We start from the raw sequence: 11775 nt of genomic DNA on the forward strand, positions 1-11775 counted from the left end.
TGTATGTAAACTCAGCCTGTGAATTCAGCTCTAAGAGAGCACATTTCCCAGTGAAATACACACACAGACACATAAAAAACCCACTGTTGTTATAGTAGGGGGTTCAGTAATTTCTAAGACCATGGGCTTCAGGTATCCTCCTTACTACTCAAAGTTAGAAAAAACTTTACAAATGCAACACATGATGCTATATCACAGCAAGAAACCCTTTAGCATTTTCTTTGCTGCTCATGAGAGGGGAAAGAACAATCAATTTTTGATCCTTAATTCATCACATCTGTTGGCAGATGCATCAGCAGATATCACTTGAATAAGCAACTGTGCATGACTTATATTAAAGCTTGAAGGAGTTCTGGCATAAATGACCAATAATAACATTTATACTACTATAATAAATAATTAAATTCTTACGTGAAATGACAGCAAACTTGGATATCCTTTACTTGATTCTTTCACTAAAGGATGCTACAGCAGTATGGTGTTATAACTGGCATTTATTTTTACTTTTGAAAATATAAAAGAAAGGAACAGAACAATTTTAAGAGAGGACTTCATGACAGAAATGTGGAGAGGGAGAACAGTGGAGGAAAAGCTAAAACAAAACAAAACAAAACAGGAAGCAATTGAGAAGGGGAAAACTTGACATTGGATTTGAGACATCCCACTAAATTGCCAAATATTTTGTCAGTATATGATGTTTTGAGTTTTGGCAAAAACTGTGTGTATCTGGAGAAGAGCATTTTTTCTTTTTTCTTTTCTCCTTTTACTTGAGGATTTCCTCATGGAAGTTTAACATCTCTTCAAAGATATTCTAGAGTCAGCTTAAGAGTTAGTGGACAAATGAGAATCCACTGCATGGCAACATTCCAAAAAGGAATCCGATGCCTCAGAGCAACAATGTTATTGAGAACATTTTTAAAACCTGAAAGGAAGTTTAGAGAGATAGGCAACAATCTGGTGCATGAAAAAATAACAAAATTACTTTCCAATGTTATACTATGTTTTGTCTGCACTTTTTCTACAACATTATTATTCAAATACGTGAACTGGCCAATACTTTACCTAGGTGAGTTCAGCAAAGGCAACGCAGAGTCACGTAAATCTATAAAACAAAAAGTGAAAAAAATACAAAAATTAAACAAGATACAACTATTGCTTACAAATCATTTAAATAGGAAATACTGTAAGCAATACTGAGGGAGATTAAAAGAAAGCCTTAGAAATGTCTGTCTCATGCATGAATCAGAACGGTATGAGAATATTTAGTAAGTCTTCCTTTGTCAGAAAGTTTGCTGTTTCTTGCAAAGGTAGAGAAAGTTCCAGTCCTGCAACGTGAGCATGTGCATGCTTCCATCCCAGGGTCCTGAGGAAACTGGCTGATGTAGTTGCCAAGCCTCTCTCCATCATATTTGACAAGTCCTGGCAGTCAGGTGAAGTCACCAGTGACTGGAAAAAGGGAAACGTTCCTGGACTTCTGGAAGGCCTTGGACAATAACCCACATGACATCCTCATCTCTAAATTTGACAGAGTTGGATTTGAAGGGTGGACGATCCAGTCGATAGAGAATTGGCTTGGTGGCTGCACCCACAAAGTGGTAGTCAATGGCTCTATGTCCAGGTGGAGACTGGTGAAGAGTGCTGTCCCTCAGGGGTCTGTTGTGGGACCAGTGCTTTTCAATATCTTCATCAATGGCATAGACGATGGCACTGAGTGCACCCTCAGCAAGTTTGCAGATGACACTGAACTGAGTGGTGTGGTTGATACCACAGAAAGAGATGTCATCCAAAGGCACGGAGAAGTGTGCCCATTTGAACCTAATGAGGCTCAGCAAGTCCAAGTGCAAGGTGCTTCACCTGCGTTGAGGCAAGCCCTGACATGAGGACAGACTGAGAGAAGAACTCATTGAGAGCAGCCCTGCAGAGAAGGACTTGAAGGCTCTGGCGGACAAAAAGCTTGATATGAGCCAGCAGAGTGTGCTTGCAGCCCTGAAGGCCAACTACATCCTGGGCTGCATCAACAGAGGGGTGGGAGGTGATTGAGCCCCTCTGCTCTGCCCTTGTGAGGCCCCACATGGAGTGCTGCGTCCAGGTCTGGGTACCCCAGCACAAGAAGGATGTGGGGATGTTCGAGCAGGTCCAGAGGAGGGCCACAAAGATGCTCAGAGGGCTGGAGCACCTCTGTTATAAAGACAGGCTGAGAGAGCTGGGGATGTTCAACCTGGAGAAGAAAAGGCTCCAAGAAGCCCTCACTGACACCTTTCAGTACTTAAACGGGACTTATACAAAAGACTTAAACTAAAACAAGATAGGTTTAGCCTAAACATTAGGAGTTCTTCACTGTAAGGGTGGTGAGGCACTGGAACAGGCTGCCCAGGGAAGCTGTGGATGCCCCATCCTTGGAGGCGTTCAAGGCCAGGCTCAATGGGGCCAACCTGATCTAGTGAGCGGCATCCCTGCCCATGGCAAGGGGATGGGAACTGAGTGATCTTTGACATCCCTTCCAACCTGTGCCACTCTGTGATTCTATACAAGCACCATATGGACAGCTCTGCATTTCGAGATGACACATAGCGCCCTATGGCTACAAAGACTTCCTTTTTACCCAAGGGGGAAACTGACGTGAAATTACTTCCCACAGGTCAATCAAACAAACTATTAGTAATTAACACTATCAAACATAAAAGAATAAGTAAAATAACAATCGATGATGATTTACCAAAAATATTCCAATAACAAAAGGCCTTGTAAGGTTCCTAAAAGTACACAGGTTTTATCGTAGGAGGGTTGCTTTAAAGTGGACTAGTGAAGAGACGCAAAGGCGCCATCCTCGTTATGATCCACACAAGTTACACATCCTGCTGCCGCTATGTAAACCGATCAGCTTTAGCTCACGGAATAACATTTAAGAGACGTGCTTAATCCTAATACACTTGAAGAACGAATAACTAAGCATGCAAGCGAGCTAGCCAAAGGAAACCGGTGCGTTTTAAACCTGAAGTTAGACCGATAGATAGCTGCGTGCTAATTAAAAGCCTGCTCTCGACTTTTAGACGATCAGCCAAACGCGGGGCTGCTGCGCTGCTGCCCCTGGGCACACCGGGCAGGCTGCTTACAGCAGCCGGGCTCCCTCCCCGGTCCCTTTGTGGTGCCCCCAGCCCCCCTCAGCCCCTCTCAGCCCTCACCTCTGGTGCCGGGAGCCATGATCCGCGCCCGCCCCGCCGCCCGCTCCGCAAAATGGCGGCGCGTTTGAATTTGGCGCTAAGGGCGGCCAGCCCGCCCCCGCCGCGAAGCCGAGCAGGGGGCGGCCATTTTGTGCCCCTCCCCGCCTCCCGCTACTGCCAGCCGGGCCTCCGCTCCCCCGGCATGTGACGGGGGGAGAGGAGGAGGAGGAGGAGGAAGAAGAGGAAGAAGAAGAAGAAAAAGGAGGGGTGGGGGAGGCGGCCGCCATGAGCCGGAGGCCGGAGGTCTCCTACGTGCGGCCGGCCGAGCCCGCCTTCCTCAGCCGCTTCAAGCGGCGGGTCGGGCATCGGGAAGCGCCCACGGTGGACACCAAGGTAACGGCCCCGGGGCAGCGCTGCTCGCCTCAGCCGGGCTGGGAGCAAAGCCTCCAAAACACCGAGCTTTTATCTTTATGCGAGTTTCAGTATAGCACAGCAGGTTCAGGTCGGACCCATGAATTTAATATTACCTTAATCTTGCGTGGCAGGTGTTGTACAGTAAAGATGAAGGACAAAAGCAATGTATTTGCTACCTTCCGAGATCAAGCTGTGTTGGTATTCAGTCAAAAAAGCACATACTGTGTGTTTTTGTTTGTTTTCTTAGGGGACTCCATGAATTGGAGCGCTGTCTGAACTGCTAGCAGCGTACCCTGCTACAGTGACTCCGAGTACAAGCAAATCTTTAAAAATAAAACACAGTCTGGCTCTGCTTGCTGTGCTGGCAGTGCCTAAGGTGGGCTGCAGTAATGTAGGCTTTTGCTGGAGGATGTGACTGACACTGGTTTTGTGTCATTCAAAGCATATCAGAGAGCCTGGTGCTGCCAGCTGGGCCGATTTACGCTACCATTGCTGCAAAACTGAGGCCTAAGAGTGCTGTCCCGCCGCTGCACTCGCTGATCGGAGTCCCTTCTGTTTCCTTTCTCTGCAGAGAGAGCAGCTCCCGCTGGCCGACAGCGATTCGGAGAACGGCAGCGACAAGGAGGATGAGCAGCCACAAGTGGTAACGCTGAAAAAGGGGGACTTGACTGCGGAGGAAGCAATGAAAATTAAAAAGCAGATCAAAGAGGCCTTAAAGTCAGGCGAACCAGGTGAATGTCAAGCTGTTAGTTTCCTGCTTTGTATAACCAGAGGGAACCATAAAAGGGAGGTTGATGATATTTGCCCATTTTCTAACATTTAATACTACCTTTGATTCCTAATCCGAAGTAAGAGAAGTAACTGAAGTAATATCCAAGTTGTCTTGCTTTTTATACTGTTGGAGTTACGTTCTTCTTCGTGGTGCATCATCCTACCTCTAAATACCACCTTACTTTTTTGGGGTGGCAAGGGGGCATTGGGTTAGCCTGCTGTGCAGTCTTTTTGACATCTTCTGTGATAACTTCTGAACTCATTAATCAGTTGATTAACCTTGTTTGACAGTGGGGTGGATGTCTTACGGGTAATCTTATGAGTTTGTGAAATAATGTTTGCGTAGAAGGAGGAAACTCGGGGTAGTGCTTTACTGGAGAGAATAGCTGGTTTGTAAGCTCAATTACCTGTTCAGTTACCTGACTGATCCACATTATTACTTGCTGGAAGTCATCCCCAGCATGCGTTGTGACTTGCACGGCTGGTAGGTAGAGGGCATGGAAAACATACCCTAAGAATAGCGAGAAGATGAGTGAAGTGCAGCATTTCAGCTAAAAAATAAGCATGCATCTCTTGATGGAAAATGGATGATTCATTGTATTGTTCAGTCTTTTTTGAAAACAGATTTTTGTTTATAGGTCTACATTCTTAATCAAGTGGAAAAACTCCTGCTAATTCTTCTATTGAAGTGCAATTGGTGTTGCAATTTGTATAGCTGTTGCATGATTTCTTTTCAAAAGTGGGATCACCCTGCTAGCGTTGCTAGAAATTTCAACTACTGGAAAGAAATGGCATTCGTTCCGAGCATTGGTTTCTTTTTCACGTAAGCAACTTGATTTTTGAACGATCACAGTATAGGAGGAAAAATGATTTTGTAAGGCCAGGCGAAAAGAAGCAGTTGTCCATGAGAATCCATTGAGGTGCAGTCCATGATGTGAAAAAAGTCCAAAAGCAGCCCATCTACTCAGCTGAATACACAGTGTGAAAATGGAAGTGTGCTTGATTAGAGTGACTGAACTTCTTCTCTTGTGGAAAAGACATTCCTAAGACAAAAATGTATGCAGGGAGGATAGAAGCATTGAGTCCCTGTAGGGCACTAGGATCTCTGCTTATTAAACCTTCACTTGCTGAGTAACAACATGCATTTGGGGGAAAAAAATCTGCAATAGTGGAGCAGGACTGTTGACATGCTCTGAGTAGTGCTGCCCTCTACTTCACGTTATTGTGTTGCTGTTTGCTCCTCTGCCTTTGCTGTTCATGTGAAGTCTTGGCCTGCTTTTCCTTTTTGGGCTTATGGGAATTCACAGGGTAAATGTGTTTATGTGTGCCCCTTTCCTGTATAGAGGACTGATGTGAAATGTTCACTGAAGCTGCAGGTGACAGCTACAGCTTGCTGAAGGCTTCTTTGAGCCTTTGTCCATCTTTGCCCTGTCAATCTAGAGATTTAAATCTAGAGGTTTACTTTCTGATTTCTAGCCAGAGGCAGGCATTTAGGCAAATGGTTGCTTCCAGTTTAACAAAGGGAATTTAGAATAATGTTTTAGTTTCTTTTCTTTTGGGTACTTGTCACTTGTAAGAATGGGAAGTATAGTGAACACGTTGCATGATTTGATTAAATTTCTCATTTATTTTATCTCAAGTGTTGAAAGTGTTGAAGTTCAATTATTAAACAGGTTCTTGACCATAATATATAGTCCCAAATTAGATTATCAGTGAAATTATGTGAAGACTGAAAGGGTAGAAGGGAGGCAAATTTCAGAACTAATAATCTTTCCTTCCACCATGTTGACATCAATGCCAAAGCACTTTGGTGTGTAGTAAGTAATGTATTGCTTGCTGACCATCTGCTGTGAATAGAAATTGTTAATCTTTCAAGAAAATTGCAGGTTTTCTGTTTTGAGGTTCTGCCTTGTCCTCTTTTACATCTCTGTAGGGGTTGTCTTCATTTGGAGGTCCTGGTATTCAGGCTTTGAGATGTTTTTCTAGGATTCAGACTTGGGTTATTATTCTATGATTTTTCGTTTCTCATTTATATACTTTCTGCTTCATTTTGTTCTATAGCCAGTTTGACACGGGTTTACTTTTTTTTATCTCAGGCACCAGCAATTCCTGTGACTTGTGTTTTCTTTAACAGATGAGTGACACTTTTGCATTAATTTGGAAAAAAAAAAAAAAGTTGATTTATGTCCTAGCTGCACTTAGCTGCCTCCTGAGGCAGAACAGAATTTATTGGCTTTTGCAAGTATAGTCATAAAGAACTTTTTTGGTTAACCTTTACTATATGAGAAAAAAACCTCATAAAGTCATTCCATATTGAAATTTTTTATCCATTGAGGACTAACTTAGACGCTTTTTGGCCTCTAAGTCATCTGTTTAACAACAGTCATTTTGTTTAATACTTTTATACAGTATTTTATAAATGGGTACTGTCAGTTCAGAGATAAATAAAAATGGTCTTATGAGAAATTAAGTTTGCACAAAAGAAAAGATGGTAATTACTGCAAGACGCTTTCTCCCAGCATTCATTATATTCTCCAGAATTGATTTTTCTGCAGCTTTTCTAGTTTGTGTGGCCTCTGGGGCACCCTGCAGGTGAGCAAATTTGGTGGGAGGTGTCCTTACTCATTCCAACTCTTGTACTATTATTTTGCATTCTATATGGTGGGGCTGGGGGAGGAAAAAGGAGAGGAGAGGCAAGAATACAGCCCTTGCTGCCTTGGGTATCAGAGCTCTTTCCTTAGCTTACACAGCTGTTCTATCACATTTAGGGTTCATGCTGTCCTTCACTCTGTGAGCAGCAGGAATCTAAATCAGAGTTAATCTTACAGCGTTTAAGTAACAAAAACATTCCCAAAGATGGTTTTATTTCAGCACGTCCTCATTAAATGTATGAGACCACATATCTGAGGAAAATTGGTCTTTTTATCCTCGTGATACCAGTGTGTGTGGAATTCCTGGAGTAAATGTTTCCAAAGGCGTGTGTACAGATGGGTAGCCAGAAAGCACTAGAGCGTCTGAAACTGCTGACCTGAACTCCTAATCTCAGAAACCACTAAGAAATTTACTAGTTTACCATAAAATTTTTCCAACCTTTGTCACTGAGTAGACATGTATCTTCAAGTACTGTTTGTGCAGCTCCTTCTGTCCTTCCTGCTAATTTAGTGCCATTTGTTTCCTCTTGCGGCCTAATTAACTCCTGCAGACAGAGCTGACTGCTAGGAAGTTGTGCTGCTAACCATGCAAACGGCTACTAAATAACAAATAAAGAGAAGAGTAGTGCTTCTTTTTCAGATACTCAATTATACTGTCCTTGTAATGTATAAATTGTAACTGAGAGGAAAAAGTTTTCTGAATTTGTGGCTTCTTAAATTGATGTCACTGGTGAAGTGAGTTTTCAGCTCCGTGCCTGAATATGCCCTTCATAGCCAGCCAGTGTAAAGGTTTGTGATACGTGTAAAAACATCAATGACTAAAAACAGTCACAAGCTGAACTACTAGTGATTTTTTGTCCCTTTTCTTAAGATAAATGGATTTTATTATTTCTTCTCTAGTGGTTTTACATTGGTTGTCTTTCACTTCAGGTGTTTCAGTGTGTTTATCAGAAGTCCTGCTTTCTGTAATTTGTAACGCTGATACTCCTTTTCCGTGGAGTCTTTTATCAGGGCTCTGTTTTAAAAAACTGCCAACGCTGAGATTGCTTCTTCAGTGTCTTCTTTGCATTGCTAAACACATTTCTGTTTCTGGAGGTCATCAATATAAACAGAAAAGAAACCTGATGTGTGACAGCCTGGTAAAATGAGAATGGATAAGGTGAAGTGTTTCACCAAATGGAAAGGAAGTCAACACAGATTTCTTGAGCTGCTACCTCAAATTCTTTTAAAAAGCATAATCTGTTCACCCTCTTCCTGCAATTTGCTTAGGTAAGACTGAACCTGCTGTGTTTCGTCACCTGATTGATTCTTTGTCAAGCACTGCTGACGCATCATAGCTCTCTGAAATTGTCCTGGGCTTCCTGCTGAAAGGATTGTCCTTGAGCATATAATGAAATCTGGGCAGTGTTTTACCAGGCTGAGAGCTAAAGTCTTTTCCTTTGATGCAAAATGATCCACAAGTAGCACTGAGGTGGCAGAGCTAAGGCACTTGCGGTTTTGGTAGTTTCTGAGCTTTGTTCTAATTCTGCATTATGTTTATTAAGAGTTGGAATTCATATTGCAAAGATACCTATCACTTTCTGCATCTGTTAGACAAGATGAAATATCAGTGCAGTTCACAGCATGGGTTTTGGGAGAATTGGGAATGAAATTGAAATTTTACTTCACTTTCCTTCCAGTACTCAGAGGAGGGCTACAAGAAAGCAGGAGAGGGACTCTGTCAGGGAATGTAGTGATAGGGCAAGGAGTAATGGTTTTAAACTAAAAAAGGGTAAGTTTAGATTAGATATTTAGAGGAAATTATTTACAATTAGGTCAGTGAGGCACTGGCACAGGCTGCCCCGAGAAGCTGTGGCTGCCCCATCCCTGGAGGTGTTCAAGGCCAGGCTGGATGGGGCTTTGGGCAACCTGGTCTGGTGGGAGGTGTCCCTGCCCATGGTGATCTTTAAGGTCTCTTCCAACCCAAACCATTCTGAGGAATCCTAAGTGAAGTTCTCTGATAAAGTTGATGTCTTCATTTGTACTGTACAACTCTTCAAAACAGCAAATCTAAGAGTTGTGATGTTTGGAGCATGCACTGGAGAGTGTTTCAACCAGTGCCGTGTATGGCAGCACTGAAATGAGAGTCTTCTGTCATAGTGCTTATGCACTGAGGAAGGAAATTGTGCTGAAGGTATTTATTGTATTTATTGTGTGTTGTTGTTGTTGCTGTTGTTGTTGTTTTTTAATTAAATAATGCATATTTTTGTCAAATGTATATTGTTATGAAATTTCTGTTGAAAAATGAATTTCACACAAGTACTTCAGGAGAAATGCCTTGCACAAAACCTATGGTTCCTTAATGTTCTGTCACGTATTTGGTTAAAAATTGGAAATTACTGTAGCATGAGCCTTTCCGTCTGATTCATGACTTAAAATTACACATTGCTTTTCCAGAAATATTGCTTTGATGCTTTTACTTGTGAAGAGGCTTTCTTCCTCTGCCTGATAATCCCAAGAGAGACTTTCTAAAAAAATTATTTGCTCTAATACATGCAGAGAAGCAGAATTTGCTATTTCTTGACAAGGAATAGCGAATTGGAGTAAAAGAAAAGCTTTGTCTTGTATATTGCCATTTTGTTCTTTAAAGAGATACCACGGTTTCGAAATAAGTTCACTGATGTCATAGATTTTACAAACAGTGAGGTGGATTTAGAGGATCGTACAAAGTTGTCCTCTCCATTTTGGTAAGCGTATGAGGCTGGATTGTGTGCCAAAACTTACATATATGTTCTTGATCGTTTTATTCCTTCAGAGGTCTCACTGGTCTTGGTTCTGGGGAAAAGAAAAGTCAATAGTGAAGTTCTGTATGTTTGTATGAACATGTGAAGATGAGTTCTCATTTTATTCTGTTTTTCACAGATGTTGAACCAGAACCTGCTGATGGAAAAATTATGTTCAGGAAACCAGCCAAACGTTCATCAGAGAAGCTTTTGGACTTCAATGTAAGTTCAAGTAAGAAGATCAAAGAGGGAAAGAAAACCGAGAGAGAAGCAACTACTTCTCAGAGTACAGCTAAGCAAGTTAAAAACAGCAGTCTTCTCTCGTTTGATGATGAAGAAAATGATGATTAGGAGTTGTATGTATTTATATTTTAGTTATCCTTCCAGGTATTTCAGTAAGAATGAGGGTTTTCTTAGAAATTGGAGCATGGTATCCAAATCTTCTCTTGCTTTGTTATAGTTCAGCTAGAGAAACTTAGTATAAAACCAGCATGAGCAAAACTGAGCTCAGATGTTCCACTTCAGATGGAACTATGTGAGTAGTATCTCATGTCTTTATTTTTAAAAGAACATCTAAACATGTATGTCAAAGCTATTTGTGATCACAAATGAGTACCAAAATACAGGTGTACATGTCCAGCTTACAAACATTTTCAATCAATTAATTTTAAAACGTCTTCCATTACTAAAATTGTATTTCCTCTCTATCTAATGGCCATAATGGAGAGGTATGTTGTTCTGTTTTTAATTATTATTGGCTTAACATTCAAAAGAGAGACTTCATTGCTGTGGAGCAGAGATTGACCTCTTTTGCTTCATATCTTAACAAAAGCTTGCGCTAAATTTCGCATGTATGGTTTGGCAAATTAGCTCTTTTTTGTAAGCTCTCTTGCAGTAAGTGAGCGTGCATTTGCTAAAATTACAGAGCCCTAATGCCGTCTTCAGTGAATACAGTTCAAGAAGCACCAAATTAATTTGGATTGATTGTGCTAGCAAGATATAAAAATTCTGATTGTATCAGTTAATGCAAAGAACGATGTGTAAACCCTTTGAGACTACACTTTGGTTATCACACTGATGTATTAAAGTTGGGTTGGGTTTTTTTGGAAGTGCATTTGTTCCAGTTTGCTACATATGTCTTTGTAATTATTTGGGATCTCAGTTTATTTTTTAAAATGTATTTCATTCTTAAGCTGTAAAAAACTACCAATTTTATTTCAATAGGAATTGTAAGCAGAAGATTAAGCCAAGAAATACTATAGCTGTGATACAAAGTTTTAATTTTTTTTTCAATTGACCATGTACAGTACACTGATATTGACCATTTCTGTATTATTTATGTAACGGGGTGTGCAGAAATTCTAACAACACTGAGAACTGATGGGACTGGGGAGAGCAAGGAGGTGGAAATGGGACTAGTGAGTCTGAAATGACTTGATAGCATTGCGTGTTCCTGCAGTACTTAAGCACGACTGAGACTGCTGCAGAATTACAGGGTACGAGGCAATGAAACCAGTTCTTGTGCTGTGTGACAGGTAATTTGAAATCATTTGGGCTGTAAAGCTTCGTTGAGGAGCAAATTTGAGGTAGCTGTGTGAAACAGCTGGTTTTAGTTTGTTAATCTGGTATTAAACAATAAATTATGATTTCTGTTAAGTGGTCCAAAGGTGTTCAAATGAAAAATTCAATGCATAAAATGGGATTTTTGGAGTCACCTGATAATGAAGCCTATTTTGACTGCTACTTGTCTCCAAATATCACATACTCTTACAGCATAAGATCAGATGCAAGCCTGCCTACTATTTCTAACTAATTGGGAGCGTCCCTGATTTTGAAGATGAATAGGTATATTGTCCTTTCAGAAAATTAAAACCAGGCCTATAAATACATATTACTGTACCAAGGTGGCACTGGTCTGATACTAGAACTGCCAGAGAGATGCAGTATGACAACCTGAGGATTCCCATGAGGACATTTTTGCGTTTGTAGGTACATAATTTGTCTCTATTCGGCATA

At 41.3% G+C, this 11775-nt stretch overlaps 2 protein-coding genes across 2 annotated transcripts in view; one reads left to right on the forward strand and one right to left on the reverse strand.

Moving 5' to 3' along the window:
- KIF15 (kinesin family member 15) overlaps positions 1-3261 on the reverse strand; it is a 35335-nt gene extending 32074 nt beyond the window's left edge. The window contains exons 1-2 of the mRNA XM_084509471.1: positions 3183-3261; positions 1063-1102 (exon numbers count right to left, since the gene is read on the reverse strand). Of these exons, the coding sequence (XP_084365597.1) occupies positions 1063-1102; positions 3183-3201 (59 nt within the window). The 5' untranslated portion in view covers positions 3202-3261. The remainder of the gene's footprint in view (positions 1-1062; positions 1103-3182) is intronic.
- A 38-nt stretch (positions 3262-3299) lies between these two features.
- KIAA1143 lies at positions 3300-11415 on the forward strand. The gene is made up of 3 exons (XM_084509472.1): positions 3300-3554; positions 4147-4306; positions 9899-11415. Exons 1-3 carry the CDS (start codon positions 3447-3449, stop codon positions 10108-10110), a joined length of 480 nt encoding a protein of 159 aa, XP_084365598.1. The 5' UTR covers positions 3300-3446; the 3' UTR covers positions 10111-11415.
- Positions 11416-11775: the final 360 nt, after the last annotated feature.

This window comes from Aythya ferina (genome assembly GCF_964211825.1).
Source record: "Aythya ferina genome assembly, chromosome: 2".
NCBI lineage: Eukaryota > Metazoa > Chordata > Aves > Anseriformes > Anatidae > Aythya > Aythya ferina.